This window comes from Aristolochia californica, unplaced genomic scaffold (assembly GCF_029961685.1).
Source record: "Aristolochia californica isolate CCGP_79_NKW_82.1479 unplaced genomic scaffold, dmAriCali1.0.hap1 SCAF_2, whole genome shotgun sequence".
NCBI classification, from domain to species: domain Eukaryota; kingdom Viridiplantae; phylum Streptophyta; class Magnoliopsida; order Piperales; family Aristolochiaceae; genus Aristolochia; species Aristolochia californica.
This window is the reverse complement of record NW_027181881.1, coordinates 42,877,827-42,896,847: the sequence shown is the minus strand read 5'-3', so window position 1 is coordinate 42,896,847 and position 19,021 is coordinate 42,877,827. Positions and strand designations below refer to the sequence as shown.

General features: G+C 38.5%; 2 protein-coding genes and 1 non-coding gene across 3 annotated transcripts; all 3 read right to left on the bottom strand.

Moving 5' to 3' along the window:
- Positions 1-31: 31 nt before the first annotated feature.
- Positions 32-5,682, bottom strand: LOC137955444 (respiratory burst oxidase homolog protein B-like). Its single transcript, XM_068802383.1, has 13 exons — positions 5,334-5,682; positions 4,462-4,991; positions 4,220-4,379; positions 4,025-4,073; positions 2,823-2,936; positions 2,294-2,722; positions 1,815-2,201; positions 1,602-1,697; positions 1,417-1,532; positions 1,240-1,342; positions 1,085-1,158; positions 511-1,010; positions 32-404 (listed from the first exon to the last, which is right to left on the bottom strand). The coding sequence occupies exons 2-13, from the start codon at positions 4,961-4,963 to the stop codon at positions 295-297; spliced, it is 2,640 nt and encodes an 879-aa protein (XP_068658484.1). The 5' UTR covers positions 4,964-4,991; positions 5,334-5,682; the 3' UTR covers positions 32-294.
- A 5,501-nt stretch (positions 5,683-11,183) lies between these two features.
- Positions 11,184-11,257, bottom strand: TRNAN-GUU (transfer RNA asparagine (anticodon GUU)). The gene has a single exon. It is a non-coding gene; the product is annotated as a tRNA-Asn (tRNA).
- A 5,840-nt stretch (positions 11,258-17,097) lies between these two features.
- LOC137957011 (pentatricopeptide repeat-containing protein At1g07740, mitochondrial) lies at positions 17,098-18,916 on the bottom strand. Its single transcript, XM_068804708.1, has one exon. It carries the CDS (start codon positions 18,912-18,914, stop codon positions 17,517-17,519), a length of 1,398 nt encoding a protein of 465 aa, XP_068660809.1. The 5' UTR covers positions 18,915-18,916; the 3' UTR covers positions 17,098-17,516.
- Between the last annotated feature and the right edge of the window lie 105 nt (positions 18,917-19,021).

Here is a 19,021-nt window from a genome sequence, read left to right as displayed (position 1 = left end):
CCAAGTTGATGGCCAAGATTGAAAGTTTGTAATGAAAAACTCTTTATTCACCACGACTTAGAAACCAAGATTACATCGTATATTTACACATAAATTGAAATTTGCTATCTCTAGTGCTCGTGATCCAGTTGTGTGTGTTCTTTGGGTTCTGATAATGGAAGCCTGGTGTGCAGCTTCTCTTACGGTGGCATATCGTTGCAACGTGATAGAGAAACAAAGCCACCCCAGTCCTGCGTCCATTTCTTTACCTACACAGGAAGACAACATTTTGCTTGAATACGGATAATAGTAAACTCAGAAGTTCTCTTTGTGGAAATCAAACTGGGTGGAGGTCTTGTGCGTGAAATCGCTAGCTAGACGTCGTAGCCCTCGCGTCAAACCCTGAGGTCCACAGTAGAAAACCCCTGGACACAATTCAGAGAAACCATTTGATTTCCTCCATGAAACAAATCAAACGAGCAAAAAAATAAATAAATTTTAAGCAATATAGAAGGTCGATCCTCCCCTCACCAACACGTTGGTCGCTGTGGTTTATGGCGACGTGCTTGAAGACAGAGAGCCAATCGGGGCGAGCAAAATGAGTCTTCACCCTCGTCCCAGACACAATATCCACTCCGTTCTTGGCATGGTGAAGCGACTGGAGCATGGCAATGAGGGCAGACCTTGCATCGCCTTCCTCGTAAACGCTCGTGCAGTAGTTGTGAAGCTCGATCACGCCATTTTTATCTTTCTCAGCCACATCGTTCATCACGTCCTTGAACCACTCAAAGGACCCTTCTTCCCGAGTAACCCAGTAGAAGTATGCCCTCTTTGTGGCAAACGTCTTTACCTTCTTCCCCTTCCCTCCCCCATTCTCCAATTCCACTTCCGTTATATTGTTTAGCACATCTCGCAGAATGCTTATCAATGGTGTGGCACCGATGCCCAGGCCAACCAGGAGGAGGACGTCGTACTCACTGTAGTCCTGAGCTGGTGCTCCGTATGCTCCATCGATTAACAGACTCGGTAACCTGAAATCTCTAAGCTTCATTTTAGATTCTATAATGATTGTGTCAAATCAAGCTAGCCGTAGATTTGAACTAACCCAGGCGTTTGTCCTGCTATTGGCAAATCTGCACGCAAGAGCCCGCTTTGATCTGTAGTTGGAGGCCGGCATATCTGCATCGATTTCTCTTAGTTTGAGTAAATTAAACAAACTACATCTAAATGACCAAATTGCGAATAGAAATTTTTTCTCACCTCAGAGAAGACTTGTCTGAGGCGTAGTGTCCAATCACCCGCCGTGCGGATATGAACACTCAAATAATCATCGTTAGGAGCAGAAGTGATGGAGAAGGGATGCCTAAACAAAAACGCAGATGTGAAAGGTTGCAAAATTTTAGTAGGAGACAGCAGTAAAAATGGAAACAAAATTACCATTCAAAAGGAGAAACATCTACACAATTGACGAAGATATATTGCCCACTTTTGTATTTAAATCCTTGGGGTTTCGACATATGCAGAGCCAGCACATTCCCTGGATAAACTGTGACCTGAAAGGCCAAAGAAGATCTATCAGTAGATTCGAGATTTGGAGTCTTGGATTGTCACTACCAAGTTACCTTGAGAATTTGAACAGGCTTGTAGCCGGATCTGAATGCCCGAATAAGGCGTTCACAGGCATATAATAATACAGGGACAGCCAGGTACATCCATGTCTGAAACGGTGTTTATAGCAAAGTAAGAACAATGTTCAAAGACATTCTAGTTTACCTTCCACGCGATTTTGAGACGATATGAAATTATAATTTAGTGTAGACGATTTCGAAACTTACAGTTTTCTCGTACCATTTCTTGATGAGATAGAGGAAGATGCCGTGGATGACGAAGAGGACATAAACGCTGACGAAGAGATGGTGGGAATACCAGAAGGCATTGAAGCCCGTGAGCTTTCTCAACAGACTTGGGAGCTTCACCTTATTCCTGCGAAACCATGGCTGCGCCAGTGTGTAGGCAATGGCCATCAGCACCACCATCAGCACCCCCGTCCACCCTTCCACTCCCTTGACGAACCACCAGTAGTTGGGCGGTCGCTCATCACCAAAAAAGGGCGCTATTGTCTTGTACTCCTCATCTGTGGCATGCAGTATACGAGGGAAATCGCACGACAAATGAGCTAGAGCATGGAGGCCGACACCTACTGCAATCCCCGCCGCAACAATCTGTCAAATTAAGGCGAAGACGTATGAGGAAAACTTCGTTCAAGTGAAATGGCCGACCACTTGAACGATCGGCGAGAGGGGAGAGAATGTACCTTGTGGAAGTTGATATTGTCGTCAAAGGGAACGACACGCCCGAGCTTGGTTTTGCTTCTGAGCCATGTAATGGTGTTCCTGCAGACGGGAAGGAGAATCAAGGCCATGTTGAACTTGAGCGTCTCGGCGGCCGCTTTGGCGGTCGTCACGCAGTAGCCCATGACATGGAACACAGCTTGATGCTTGTACTGGATGAATTTCCAAGCGAAGAGACCCGCGCATATGGATAACCAGAGCCCCATCACCCACACCCTCCTCCAGTTATCGTGGAGGAAGTAGGAAAGCTCCTTGTAGCCGCGGATTATGGGGTTGGGCTCCTTCGTCGGCTTCAGTTTCTGGCTCAGTACCTTGCTCAACTTTCGACTGTTTGTGGTCGATTTTTCTGACTGGATGGGAGCTTCCAACAGTAACATCTCTAGGTTTTGGAGCTGTTAACGCATGTAGAAGACGGAAAAATAATGAGTCCCAAAGCGAGAGAACTGGAACTGCATCAATTGCAGAAACGAAAGGAATGGTGCAGTGATGGACCTCTATGTAGCCGATATTGTCTGGGTCTAGCTCTTCCATGATGAAGGCGGCGTACTCATCTGCTCGTTCTTTGATCTTTGACAATTTGTTTGCTGAAGCACTGAGATTTATAATCTGAAAGCAATTAAAACATATTAAATCTTTTTTAATTTCAATTAAATTTGTTAAAAGGGATAATTATTTCATTGGATGAACTATTAAGAAATTACAATAATCCCACTGGAATAAAGATGATCGCATTCAACATTCAGATTTACTTAGGGTCTGTTCGAAACCCTAAAAAAGAAAATAAGAATTTGACCATTATTATTCGTAAAAATAGTTAATGAAAACGAGATAATGATCAAAATTTTGACCATTATCTCGTTTTCATTGACTATTATTTAGGAATAATAATGGTCAAATTCTCATTTTCTTTTCTTTCTATGGGGTTCCAAACAAACCCTTAATATGTGTACGAGGAAAGTGGGTTGCTCCCTCAAATTAGATAAAAGTAGATAATTAAGACCGATTTTATATGGAGAAATAAGTTTTTGTTTATGTTCTCTATGTGATTAGAGAGACCAGCCAAATGCTAATAAAAACCCCCCTCTCCCTCCAGTTCTTATTTACTTTTGACCTTCTTTTTAATCTTAAAAATACTAAATAAAAATTAATTTTATTTATTTAAATGCTATTTATGTATTAAAAATAGAGAAAGAGAAAGAATCGCCATTTTTTCTCTATCACTTCTCACTTTAATTGAAGTTGGATATATGAGAAGCTGAACTGAACCACACCTTTGTATTGATTTAAGAGTGATATTTATACACAATTTATAACAAAGATCATCTGAAGGGATAAATACAATCAAGATCTTTTAATCGGACGGGATAAATACAATTGACGGACACAAGGGGCAAAGGAGAAGGTAGGGGTAAGTAAATTCTAAATCCCTTGGTACCTATAGAGGGAAAGAATGAGAATTCTTGGAGAAAAGTTGTTCTCCATGGAGGGACCGGATCTCCCTCCTCTCCCTACTTTTCTATCTGGAAGCTATAGATAAAGGTTTTCTTTTCTAAAATGGTCAATTAAATAAGGTTAATGAAATGAAAAGTGTCTTATACTTAATTAGATTAACAAAATGTGGTAGATTGCATGTAATTTTTGAGGAAATTTTGTTTAAATTAAGAAATCATTCAAACCCAGTTGACCAGATTTACCTCTTTCACCTCTTCTACGCTGATTCTTCCGTCAGCGTTTTTGTCCACCCTGTATAAAACGGTGACAGTTCTCATGTAATAATCTCCCATGAAACTTCTCTTATTGACTGTAATCAATTTCGAGTAATCAAATCCAGGTATAAAATTCCTGAATACTGATAGATGACGGGGGTGACAGTCGTGTTTGATTCTTACATGTCAAAGAAGGTCTGCAGCCTGGAATCGAAGCTCTGGTCTGATAATTGTTCCCAGAACTCACGAAGCTCGTCTCTGGTCACACTGGAACACGTAATCCCTCTCCTGCGAGCCAGTGCGTCGAAAAGCTCCCCGGCGAACTCCGTCGTCTCCCTCATCCCTGTAGAAGAATACATTCTCTATGATCTGTTTAACATGGACTCAGAGAAAATTTACTCATAGATTAATAATGAACTGCCCACCTATGCACTGTGCGAAGATCGATTTATGTAGGGTCCCGTCGATGGCCAGAGAATTGAACCGCTTCTCGACCTCCGACCACCCATCGCCGTCGACGTTGTTAGACATGAATTTGAGGCCGAGGAGCGCCCGTGCGGCCGCGGAGCGGCTCCGGTCGGTCTTGGAGAATGCTTTTGAGGATGTCATACGCTTGAGTTCCTTGGAAACCTGCCTGAGCTTGAAGGACATCTGGGAACCCAAGGAGGCAGGCCTCTTCCGCAGAGCCCTCGCAAGAAAACTCATGTCGCTGCCGTCCCTGCTTTTAACGTCGCTGACGGCGATGGAATCTTTTCGGACGTCGACGGTTATCTCCACGTATGCTTCTTCTTCTTTTGACTGGCCACTCCGTTTGTTACCTGATTTCAATGGACCGCTGAAGCCCATCCGGGCGTTTCCGGGGCTCGCAGGCTCCGACCGCGCCCTGGGTTTGCGCTCAACTGATCCGTCCTCGATTGCTGAATCCATCTCTTTCCTCCTCTATGACTTGCAGATCCTGTGAATTACGAACATAGGTACTCTTCTTATTCAACTCAATATGGTCAAATGAGGAAGAACATTACGATTTACGATCCGGTTTCATTTTCACTTTGTGAACTGATCGTTAAAACAAAACTAACGAAGAAAAACCGGAGCAGCCTAGTGGAGAAGTCAACAAATTAACCGCTGGTAGTTTATGATTTCCATCTTATTTTCACATCAGTGTTTGTCGCCTTCAGCTGAACTCAAACCAGTAAGATGGAAATCATAAAAAATGTATCTCTAAAAGTAAAATTAAGAATCTGTGTTTAAAAAACAAATTCACGTCCTCAGTCTGAGATTCGGAGAAAAATCTTACCGGAAGCGTCAGCAAAGTCACCGCCTGCGAATCCCAAAGAAGCAAAGAATGTTCAAGCGGATGAAGGAGGGAACGAGTTTGGTGTCTGGAATTGCAGGACTTTGAGAGGGCTTATATCCAGGGAGATTAGGAAGAAATCCCCACTACCAGTAAGTAAAAAGATACTCAAATCCGGGGGCTGCCCAAAGATTTTAACGATTTCAAAGACATCCGCCTTGCTTGAATTCCGTCTAGGGAAAAGAAAATAAATCAAGAGAGTAAGGAAAGTTCAAGAACAAAAACAACTATCTTTATGAAAAATAGTATATCCTGTAAAGTTGTAATCAGCGTTTGGACTTTTGGAGCTATGAGGTTGGTCCAGGTTGCGGCCAGCATCTTTCTGTGCCGATAAGTACTTACAGAAGCTTAGACAATGTGCTTTTACGATTTTGTTCTTTAGCAATTATTGTTAGCTTTTGTGGGAAGGTAACTGGTACAAAGAGAGACGCAATTGGAGAGGCACAGTGGAGGGTGAAAACTGATTGATGAACTACTTGTTTCAGCCACCTTTACTCTCTTTTGATGAAAGATAGGGATTTATATTATCTGGTGGGGGAAAGAAACCCACTAAGTGCTACTTTCTTTTTCATGCACCGTCAATATGATAATATGAAGGATGTGATCATTAGGGCACTCACATAGGGCTTGTTTGGAACCCATAGAAAAAAAAAACGTGAGAAAAAAATATTTTCTATTGTTTGGTGTTATAAAACGTGAGGCTATTATGAACTATACGGCAATTCAATAGGAAGAGATTCTATAAGAAATGAAAATAATCTCCAGGAAGCTCTGTCCCTGCGAATCTCTATCCCAAGAATCTTCTTGGCCACACCCAATCTTGCATATCAAATTCTCTGCTCAACAGAGTTTTCAACTTGTTGACCTCACTCATACTCTTTACAGCAATCAACATATTATCCATATAAAGTAATAGAAAAATAAAAGAATCATCATCAAGGCTTTTCACATAAACACAACAATCATACTCACACCTTTTGTAGCCAATCCGGATCATGTAAGATTCAAATCGCTTATACCACTGCCTCAGAGAGTGTTTTAGCCCATAAATTGATTTCTTCAAATGACAGACCAAATATTCATGTTCCGGGTGACTGAACCCTTCTCACTGCACTATGTAAATCTGTTCCTCAAAGTCACCATGAAGAAAATCCGTCTTTACATCCATCTACACCAATTGCATGTCTGAATGTGCTACTAACGCCAACACTGCCCAGATAGAGGTGTGTTTGACCACAGGGGAGAAGTCCTCCTCATAGTCAACCCCTTTCGTGTGTGAGTAACCCTTTGCTACTAGAACCTCGAATCCCCCCCCTCCCCCTCCTTTTCGATACTGTTTTTTTCTTCTTATACACTCATTTGCACCCTATCGCTCTCTTCCCCTCGGGAAGCTCCACCAACTCCCATGTCTAGTTCTTATGCAGAGACTCCATCTCCTCCACCATAGAACCATCTATCTACTTTTCTCTTGGCTTTTATACTGCCTCTTGAAAAGTAGTAGGATCCCCACTACAAGTAATAAGTACATAAGAAACCAAATCTTCAAAACCATACCTGGTAGGTGGCTTGATGGCGTGTTTGGGTCTGTCTGTGGCTATACTGTGATGTTGCTGATCACCTAAGTTAGAACTCTTTGCATGCTAAGCATCCTCTTCTCTGCCATGGTTCTCTAGCTCAACATGCACCACATGATCATTGATGCTGCAGTTTTCTGGCACCTGTTTCTCTTCTTCCTGAGTATGCTGCAACATGGTGTTTTCATAAAAAACCACATATCTACTGATCACCATCTTGTTTGCCTTTGGATCCAAGAGTTTAAAGCCTTTCACCCCTTTCTGATAGCCCAGAAAGATACACTGTTTAGACTTTGCATCAAACTTCGACCTCTCCTCATAAGAACATATACATAGGCTGGACATCCAAATACTCTCAAGCCAGAGTAGTCTACCTCACTGCCTGTCCACACCTCCTCTGATACTTTCCCATCTAGTGCTGCTCTGGGTGATCTGTTAATCAAGAAACATGTCATATTCACTGCTTCTGCCCAGAAGTTCTTTGCAACCCTTGCATTCAGACATAGAGCTCTTTTATCTATAGTTTTATTCATCCTTTCCGTCACACCGTTTTGTTGTGGTGTTTTGCGTACTGTGAAGTGTCTATTAATCCCATGTTGCTCACACAATTCCTTGAACTTTGAATTTGTGTACTCAGTACCATTGTCTAACCTGAGGCATTTAATCTTTCTCCTTGTCTGATTTTCTACTCCAGCTTTCCACAACTTAAACTTGGAAAATATTTCTAACTTGTGCTACATGAAGTACACCCAAACCTTTCGTGAGTAGTCATCAATAAAGGTCACGAAATACATGTCCTTTTCGGGATGCTACTCTTACTGGCCCCCAAACATCTGAACATAGTCAAGAATCCCCTCTGTCTTGTGTGTGGGTGCCTTGAACTGCACCTTATTTTGTTTCCCAAGAACTCAAAACTTGCAGAAATCAAGCTTGCATGTTTTGACACCCTTTAATAGATTTCTCTTATAAAGCTCCATCATCCCCCTCACACCCATATGACCTAACCGCATATGCCACAAGACTGTATAGTCTGACTAGAACTCTATAGTTGCAACTCCACCTAAAATTGTGGTACCTTGCAGTGTATAGATATTTCTAGATAATTTATGCCCCTTCATCACTATTAAGACACCTTTACTCACTTTCATTATTCCAATTGCAGACTTGTAACTATACCCATTACAATCTAAAGTGCACAATGAAATCAGATTTTTTCTTAAATCCGGTATATGTCTAATATCACATAACGTTCTAACCACACCATCAAACATTTTAATTTTTATACTCCCTATTCCAACAACTTTGCAAGAAGCATCATTACACATCAAAACAAAACCAGAGTTTACTAACCTGTAGGTGTGAAACCAATCTTTATTGGATGTCATGTGATAAAAGTATGTTGAATCTAGAATCCAAAAATCTCTGAGATGATCTGAATTATATGAAACAAAAAGTATTTCCCAGTCAACACTCCCTGAGTCTTCTTCTTCCACTACATTCGCAGACTTTGATGGACCCTCTTTGTTCTCTGTATTCCCTTTCTTTTTTTGTGGACAATCCCGTTTTATATGTTCCTTTTTCTCGCACTTAAAACACTTTATGTCCTTTCTCTTTCTGGATTTAGATCGAGGTTTATTGTTACTCGATCCACTTTGAGATTTGTTTCTTCCATGTTCCTTGTTACCCTTCACCACAAGTCCTTCACCTTGTGAAGTCTGATCAATGGTTTTCTTCCTCTGATGGAAGCCTAATAAAACACTTGTGATATCCTCCAATTCGAGAGTTTCTTTTCCCCACGAGAGTCGTAACCAAATTTTCGTACGTAGGAGAATTCGATAGGGAATTCAGTAACAATAACGCCTTGTCTTCATCTTCAAACTTCACATCAACCCGTCTCAAATCACTAATGAGCTTTTTGAAAATGTTGATATGCTGGCTCTGATCCGAACCTCTGACATCTTAAGACCATATAGTATCTGCTTAAGATAGAGCTTGTTCGTCAATGACTCGACATATACCGACTTTTTAGTTTCAACTAAACTTCTGCCGGTGATTCCTCATCCATGACGTGATACATCACGTCATCAGCCAGACAAAGCCTGATAGTCGCCACAACCTTCATTTCAATTTCTTTCCAATCCATGTCATCCATTCCCATCGGTTGTTTTCTGTATAGCTCCTTCAACATGCCCTACTGCACTAACAGGTCCTTCACCCTCCTCTGCCATAATCCGAAATTCCCAGTTCCGTCGAATTTTGTCATGTCAAATTTGGAAGAAGAAACCCCAATCATCATAGCCTAACTTGGGTTTTTTGTGCAAAGAATTCGGATTTTGAGCACGGCGTGAGAAGCCTTGGCGTCTGCGCAGAAGAAGGCCTTCTTAGGTGTGCACAACGTGCACCTGACCTCGACAGATGCACCTCACTGATACTAGTGCACCAGACGCGTCAGGTTTCTCATGCCGGATTTCGAGTGCGACTTTAGAAACCTCGGTGTCTGTGCAGAGGAAGGCCTCCTCAGATGTGCACAACATGCACTTGACCTCGACGGATGTGCCTCACTGATACCAGTGCGCCAAACGCGTCAGGTGCCCCCTTGCGATGCGAGTTTCGGATTTCCAGAAGAGGAAATCCCCTCTTTGAATGATTTTCACAACAACGGGTTCCGTTGTCTTCGATGATGTGTCATCGGCGACGCTCCAACCTCCAAGATGAAATCTCGGGGTTTCTTCTTTGGTGATTTCTCACAACGGCGATTTCACCGTCGTCGGCAGAGAAAGGGTTGTCGGTGACACTATAACCTCCTTTATTTCCAGAAATAGAGACGCTTGCCGAGCTACTCCGGACGCCCTTGTTTTCCTGAAGCTCTGGTACCAATTGTTGTACAACGTGAGGCTATTACGAACTATACGACAATTCGAAGAAGAGATTCTACAAGAAACGAAGAACACATAGGGTTTAACATGGTTCGACGGTGTGCCTACATCCATGGAGCAAGCGGGGATGGATAATTCACTACTTTACTTAGGGTCACATAGTATATATTTATAATAACCCTAGACGTATAGTACAATACAAAAATAATGTCTCATAGTAATACAAAAGCAGAAAAGGGCACACCCCAATGATCCTCTTTAGCCCTTCTTCATTTCATATTTTGAAGTGCCAAAATGATAGTCATCACAAAAGTGAAAACAAAAAAATTACTTGTTCTAAACTAGAATGGTAGTGGATTATTGGGACATTTGAGTAATATATAACAAAATATAATTAACATAAACTAAGTTTGACCATGACACTCAATAGTCTTGATACATAGTTTGGTGAACTATGTTTTTCTTTTCTAAAAGCTAGATGCAGATCAATTAACATGCCTGATATTAATTAGACGATTTTCTTTAGGGAAGATGACTCTCTTCTTCGAATACTGCTATAGAGGATGGGAAAAGAGAAAATAGATGGGACACATAAACATAATAAACTGAACACTTCATTGGAACCATACAAATACTTCATGAATTAAATAGTTGGATTATGTTTCAAATTGGTTGCCTGACTAATTAAAAGCCCTGAGGCCCCATTAGTGCTAGCGCAGAAAAAGTTAAAAATACTTTTCCAAATTACAAGTGTTTAAGAAATCTATAATTTTAAACTTTATTACTTTCTTACTAATTACTTAGAGATTTAAAAATAATTTTTAGTTATTAGTATAATTTCCATGAAATGATAAAAACCATATTTTATGTATTATCAAATTCATTTGGATTTAAACGATAAAGTTGATTAAACCCTAGTTCATGTAAGGAACCGACCTCAACTAGTTAGACTATAATCTTTTCTCAAGTTATGGGACAAGTTCTTTTACTCATTTGGGAAAATATGTATTGATCGAAGATATAATAGATATGGAGGGTTCCAAAGAGTGAAGGTAACAAGTTCCATTGTGACTGTTAGGGTAATCTTTTAAAATTACCATCGAATTTCCTATGAGGACACATACATGATTTCTTTCTAGAAAATTACATGAAAATTTTAGAAATTTCCAATGAAAATTAAACTGACATGTTAGTGTCTTTTTCAGGGAAAACATATTTCTACTAGAAATGCCTTTCCAGCCTTTCCTAGAAAAGGCACTAACAAAACCTACATTTCTTTCACTATTTTGCATCAAGCATCTTACTTGAGTGCTAGGTCTAAAAGACAATTATAAATCTTAATTCGCTAGAGGAAGGGCTTGAACCTTCGACCTTGTGGTTAACAGCCACACGCTCTAACCAACTGAGCTACTCCAGCAACTTATCCTTAATTTATATCCATTATTAATATAATATCATAATAAAAAAAGCAGATCAAGTTACAGTAAACATTGTTCCAAGAACTGAATATGAGTGGTAATCTTTTTGTGGGATAAAACCAGAGGTCGATCCTCAGTTCTGTCAAGATGTTACAGCTTTGGAAGAACTCCAAGTCAATCTCATCACGCTCCCATGTCTCACTGTTCAAAGCTGGGAAAATTTTATAAATCATCTGTTTCTGACTCATTTCACGCACGGACTTCACATTAAACTGGGTTTTGTTCGGGATGTAAGAGAACGACAGAATTTCTCTGCTTGAATGACCAGCAACATGTGAAAAACGGAAAAGCTCCTCATGCGAAGAAAGAACTTTAGAAAAGCTTGCTTTCGAATTGGAAACATTAACTGGATCTCTCTGTACTAAAAAAAGCAAAGCCAGCACTTTAAATCTCTTTTGAGAAGCTTTAATGATGTAGATGGAAGCACTAACGAAACGGGGAGAGGAGAGAAGGAAAAAAAACTGTAGGAAAGATGACTGGATTAAATAGAAAGCAGTCAAAAGAGAAACTCCAGCTGAATCTCCTCCATCCACCAGTTTCATTTTCATACAGAAACGGCCAAAGAGGTTGGTCGCTCTCCACTGCAATCCGGTGCCCTCTTGCATCAACATCGTAGGCCGAAAATTTTGAAATATCTGATGCCAATCATGCATTCTTTGCAAACAGTGATCTGCATTATCGATCGCCGAGTGCTTTGTCCAAACATTTCACTTTGAAAAGGGCTTCTTCCACTTTCTCCAAAAAGAGTATCAAATATTACAGGGAAGATTCTGGGAAGTCTCTCCTTCCATTTGAAAAGCAAAAATGAAAAATTACGTACCTGAAGTAATGTCTAAACCTTGTTTTATACCCAGAAAATGATCGTTTGACACGAAAACTTCCATTAAAACCTAAAAGAAAATAAGGTAAATTTGGAAAATAGATTTAATTGAAAAAAATCTAATTTAAGTTTCTCCAAGTAAGAGTAAGAGTACTTTAGTCATAAAGAGAGTTTGTATGTTCATTTTATTTTTTAGGTTAGCATGATAAATAAATAAAAAACTTAAATTATGTCATGCTTATTTTTTTATGTCTTTCATGAATTTACCAATGAGCATACATTGATGTCATGTCATGTCATGTGATCAATATACATTTTAATTAAGGAGTAGCCACAAAATCTTAATTGTCATCATAAAGTTTAACTATGGATAGATTATATGTTAGAATTTTTACCCATTGGTCGATTTTGATGACATATTAATTTATATTTAATTTTTATTGCACTATATATGTATGATGTAAACATGTTTGTTTATTCATTTCATTTATTTGTAGTTATTTCGTCTTTGATTATCTCTAATAGGACATCTGATATTTCATATTTGAGTGGTGACAATCTCAAGGATTGAAAGGAGAAAATTCTCATTCATTTGGGGTATGTGGACCTTGACTATGCTCTTCGTAAGGAAAAGCCTCTTATACCAACGAATCCTAGCACTTTCAGTTGAGATATGACCATTCAGAGCGAAACGTGGGATGTTTATTAAATCTTGCATTATGACTAGCATCTGTGGGTCTATGCCTAAATGTAAGCATGTCATCTTCAAGCTTTGTTCTAGAATTTAACTGATATTTTATATTCCCACCTTTTCCAAAAAAATAATTTATGCATCAAGACTTGTACCATTGGGTTTTTTATTTAGATTTTTCGGTGTTTTTTTTTTACTTTGTTGAAAAACTCAGTTGTTGTTAGTAGTGGGACGATAATGTTGGAATTAAGTGTTGTGTTATGATAAAGAAATCCTCCATTTTGTTGCACCAGCATTTAGGACATATCTTCATTGAGTAGATTAACAGATTAGTAAATGATGAAATTCTTGATTATCATAAATTTATCGGTTTTGGTTCATGTGTGGATTGTATTTAAGAGTAAGAAGACCAACAAGAAATAAAAGAGCGTTAGGAAAAATTATGATATATTAGAATATATTACACATTGATATTTACAGTCCTGATATGAACATGATGGGTCTTATCGCTTTCATTGATGATTATTCACGATATATGCATATCTACATGTTTATAACAAAAATGAAGCATTGGATATTTTTAAAATTTATGAAGCATATGTAGAGAAACAACATGGAAAACAAATTAAAATCGTGAGATTGGATAGGGGTGGAGAATACTGTAGTAGGTATATGGGAAGTCGACAAGTACCTAGTCCATTTAATAAGTTTCTTGAGGAGCATAGTATTGTAGCATAATATATTTTGTCTAACTCACTAGATCAGAATAGTGTAGCAGAAAGAAGAATATATTTTGAAAGGATGGAAACCAAGTTCGAATCATATATACATTTGGGGTTGTCAAAGCTAAAATTCAGATTTATAATATACAAGAAATGAAGTGGACCCTAGAATTATTAGTGCATATTTCATTGGCTATGTTGAAAAATCCAAAGGATACAAATTCTATTGTCCTTCCCATAAGCTTAAATTCAAATTTATAATATACAAGAAATGAAGTGGACCCTAGGATTATTAGTGCATATTCATTAGTTGTGCTGAAAAATCCAAGGGATATAGGTTCTATTGTCATTCCCATAACACTAGGTTTATTGAGTCTATAAATGCTAAGTTTATTGAGTATAATCTTGTGGATAATGGGACTGATCAACTCAGGAACATAGTTTTTTAGGATTGTCATGATTTTTTATACAAATCCTTCTATAAGTAATTTAATGGTTATTCACATTAATACCCAACTGGGTGAATGTTGAACAACCAGTTCTTGATTTTCCACATTCATGAGGATGTTCTAGACGATCTTGTTGAACAACAAACTCTAGCACAAGTAGATCTTGTTGAGCAACAACCTCTTAAAGAGATAGATCCTGTTGTACACTAGCCTCCACTAAAGGTTGATAATATAACATTGAGAAAATCAAATAGAATAAAGAAAACAATTATTTCTAGTGACTATGATGTAGTTTCAAGAATTTGACTACAACATTGGTCTTGAAAATCACCTTGAGATATTTTCACAAGAAATGAGGAGTTGTAACTCTAAATTGTGGTATGATGCTATGCAAGATAAGATGAACTCTTTAACAAGTAATCAAGTTTGGGACTTTGTATAATTGACTAATGGGTATTTAAGATAAAAAATTATTCATTAGCCAATATTGAGCACTGAAAATCCATACTTGTTGCTAAAGGTTCACATACAATGAATAAATTAATTATCGAGAGATATTCTCTCTTGTTTATAAGAAAGAGTCATTTTGTATCATCACGATATTAATTACTCATTTTGACTTAAAGTTACATAAAATGGATGTGAAAATGACTTTTCTCAACAAAGATTTAGATGAAGAGGTTTATATGAAACAACATGAAGGGTTTGTGGGCTTAAGAAGTCTATTTATGGACTAGAACAAGCCTCTCCTTAATGATATTTGAAATTTCATATTGTTATCTCTTCATTTGGTTTTGCTAAGAATATATATAGCATAAGGTTTGTGAGACAAATTATCTTTTTGGTTTTGTATGTGAATAATATTTAACTAACAACTATTAATATGAGATTGATACATTAGGTCAAATTATTCCTCTCAACATTTTGATATGAAATATGTGAGTGAGGCATTCATTGGCATTAAGATTCATAGATTAGATTACAAGATATCTTGGGATGGTCTTACTAAGCCTATATACAAAAGGTTCTTGAGAAATTAAGGATGTCATGATATTAACAAAGTGTAGCACTCGTCAAAGATGATAGGTTCAGTTTAAATCAATGCCCTCAAATGACCTTGAAAACATTGGGAACTGATGGGAAATATTCCTTATCCTTCAACAAATGGAAACTTAATGTATGTTTAGGTTCTTACTAGAGCAAACATTATATTTATAGTTGAAATGTTGAAAAGATATCAAAGTAGCCCAGGATTCCATTAGAGAGTTGCAAAGAAGGTTATGAGATATTTTAAGTTATTAAGAATTTCATACTTACAAATAGAAGGTCAAATATTTTGGAGGTTTTTAAATACCCATATTTGGACTTTGTTGGTTGTGTTGACTCTTGAAGTCAACATCAACATATATCTTCATGTTTGTTGGAAGAGTGCAAAGCAATCCTTAGTTTCTACATCTGGAAGCCAAATTTGTTTCTTATTTTGAGGTGACTTCACAAGGTATTTGATTGAAGAATGACAGTTAGGGTTTTGAGTTGTTGATTTTATTTCCAAGCAATTGTGGATTTACTGTGGTATATCAACTCCTGTGTTTTTTGGCTAAAAATAATAAGAATGGAAGTGGAAGAAAACATATTGACATAAAGTATTTAGTCATTAAAAACATCTCAAGTCAAATGAAGTGCTCATTGAACATATTCGCATTAATGAAATGATTGTTGATCATTTAACATAATACTTGCCACCAAAATTGTTCAAGGATCATGTTACTTAAATGACACTTAATTTAGATTTGTAACTTTTTGCTTAATGTGAAGTGTTGTATTTACAATACAATATGGTTATGAAATTCTTGTTTTAATTTGTCTCTCCTTTAATTTGTATACATATATGTTTGAGAAAGAAAAATATAGTTGTGGACCCAAAATAAGTATTCAACCATATTTTTAAAGATAAATACCATATTTGACTAGAGAATCACATCATAATGCATGGAAGATATTGTTTGAAATACTACTAATGATTCATGTGATTTCTCTACTCAAATGAGAGAATGTAAATTTAGACAAAGTGAGAGAATGTTAGTTTTATTTCTTTAATTATCTGATTTTTTCTCCATGAAGTCCCACGGGTGGTTCTATACTTAGTTACGCTTCTCTAATGGAGAGAGATGTAAAATGTGTAAAACATGTTAAGGGTCCTAACTCTCCATCTTTGTAGCTTTTAGTTAGTTTGTCCAACATAGAGAGATGATCAGAGTTAAAAATTCCCCGGTTTTTACTATGCAAAGAGGTATACATGTGTTGAACATTGTCAATTTTGTTTATCTATAATCTTAATGATGTAGAAAACATATTACAAAACTAAGTGAGCCTCGAAACCACCATTGATGTACTTGATACAGTCACTAGCCCATGCGGGTACATAGTTCTTCTAAATCGGTACATTTGTGGGATTCTTCAATAGAGTCTCTCAATCACTTGACCACATAATGCACTTAATAGTAAAATCAGTTCAAGAAGTGCAAGAAATTTCATTACTACAAAACTTTCCAGGTAAAGATGGTTGTGAAAAGCTCAATGTGAGATAGCTCTACTTAGATGTGTATAGAGCTAGATTTGTAGAGTTACATATGTACCATGTTGGTTGGTATAACAAAAGAAGTTATTTTATTTTTCTCATGCTTCTTTTCTATATGAGGATTTTGTAAATGATTAGGTTTTTATGGCTGAATTACTTACAATCACTAGCATGGTTTTTTGACTCTTCAAGTCAACTCATGATTCAGATAAATGTGATCGGATTTTGACTCTTCTGACTGGCCTTGAGTCCAACCACTGGACCGGCGAGTCCCATTGTGACTCGGGCTATCCAACTCGGTTTTTTATGTGTCCCAATCACACTCTTTTGCCCATATGTGCTGAATGTAATTACACTTTGTGACTGAGGCTCTTGGCTCAATGGTCACAATTGCCTTTAGTGGGAGACTTCTGAAACATCTAATTTTTATTTCTATTGGAACTGATTCTGCAAAGGAAAAAGACCACAGTTCATTATTATTTGGAAGAAAACCAATATAATAAGATACAGCTGATGTTATTTACAACCTACAAGAGGACATAAAGAAGCTCCAGGGACTCATTAACAATAAGTGCAAGGGAGGGTATAAATCATGGCAGATGTAACAACTAATGGGCAACTACTGGAGGCCATGCTTCACCCTTGAACTGAAAAAGCCAACTGATTGTATGGTCCAAATAGTCGTTGTCTCAACCTCCAAAAATATACCACAGAAACAGAAGCAATCTTCAGGGGGGGTAACATACTCCATTCAGGAGCACCATGGATTGCCTTCTCTTATAGTCCATTCAGGAGCACAAGGGATTGCCTACTCATTGTGCAACGCAGAAGCCATCTCCTTATCAGGAAGCTGATTAAGAAGGTTGATATGATGAATCTTCTTACCATTGGAAGCTTGAAATCCAGTATCATTAGAAAAAATAACTCATAAAGTATGATCAAGATGAAATATAATTGCTGATTGATTCTCGTAGAAGCCGAGAGTTACATCCATCACCACAAACACTTCTAACCAGACCTCTCCAACCCTCCACGCCCAAGCCCAATCTTCTCTTCTCCATCTGCTCCAAAACAATACAAGCATCACTCAACCTCCCTGACTCACAGAGTCCCACGATCAGGCAGTCACAAGTCTCCACCCTCGGAAAGTGTTTTGTAGTTAACATGGATTGCAGGATCCTTATTGCTTGATCGAAGTTCTCTGTTCTACAGAACCCATCAATCATCAAACGATATGTTGCTGCATTGGGCTCACACCCACCGAGCTGCATTTCCATGAATTCTTTATAAGCTTCCTGAACCATCCCCCCTTGACACAAGTAATTAATCAAAATATTATAGATAACAACATCTGGGTTGTGCCGCCTTTTCTTCATTTCTGTGAGTACCTTTCTTGCTTCCTCAAACTCCCCTCTCTTACCCAGATCACTCATCAAAACGCCAAAATTAACAAGGCCCGGCTTACAGCCCCTGTACTCCATATCAAACATCATCTTTCTTGCACCATCATACTTACCAGTGGAACACAAGCCTTCCATCAATAAGGCGTAAGTGACGGCGTTTGGTTTCTTTCCCTTTTCGGTCATGCCTCTGAAGATGTCCATCGCTTTTTCCATGTCTCCCTTCTTCGTCAAAAATCCAATTAAGATATTGTAACTAATGACTGACGGCGGGACCTCTCGCTCAAGCATTTCTTTAAACACTTCACAGGCATTATCGAAGTGACCTCCCTTACAGTGCCCCTTCATGATTATATTGAAGGAGACAGAATTGGGACGAAAACCTAACGTGGACGACTGATTAAATATGTTAACGGCATCCGACAGGCAATTGGCATCAATAAGAGAATCGAGAAGGAAATTAAAAGACTGTAGGCTGCGAATACAATTGAAGGAGGGCATTTCATGGAAGAGATCAACGGCTTTGCCAGGCAAGTCAGATTTAGCGTAGTGTTGAAATAGAGCGATAAAAAGGTTCTCACCACAACGAAGATTTTGGTCTTTAATGATACTTAAGAGTGCCTCTACAGCTTCAAAAAGGCGGGCACGAGCAAGCTTGTAAATGAGAGCGGAGTAAGAAGAATAATCCGGCCTGAATCCTGCTCGAACGGAGTCGTGGAAAAAATGAAGAGCTGAGTCTGGGCACTCAATTTGTTTGAGATCGGTGATGAAAGGGTGAGCATTCCGAAGTTTTGGCCGCCGTTTAGACTGTTGCGGGCGTTTCTTGTGGCGATTTTCAGATGTCCCCCTGAATGGGAAGGAGCGCGTCAGGTAAGATTGAGAAGCGCAGTTCTTGATTGACAAAGGAAAAATACTGAATCGTGTTTGACGCAGCATTGCATTCCTCCCTTCTGTTTCAACTTCCACGCCACCTGAAGTATCAAACCTATAAAAAGTAATTTTGAACTGGGTAAGACTTTGACCCAAATTTGACTTCTGTTTTG

Coding starts and splice junctions, on each gene's coding strand:
- LOC137955444 (XM_068802383.1), bottom strand. CDS start 4,963: ATGGATTCAGCAATCGAGGACGGATCAGTTGAGCGCAAACCCAGGGCG. Junction 1,698..1,814: donor AGAAATGGTACGAGAAAACT/GTAAGTTTCGAA, acceptor ACACCGTTTCAG/ACATGGATGTACCTGGCTGT. Junction 405..510: donor CCACAGCGACCAACGTGTTG/GTGAGGGGAGGA, acceptor AATTGTGTCCAG/GGGTTTTCTACTGTGGACCT.
- LOC137957011 (XM_068804708.1), bottom strand. CDS start 18,914: ATGCTGCGTCAAACACGATTCAGTATTTTTCCTTTGTCAATCAAGAAC.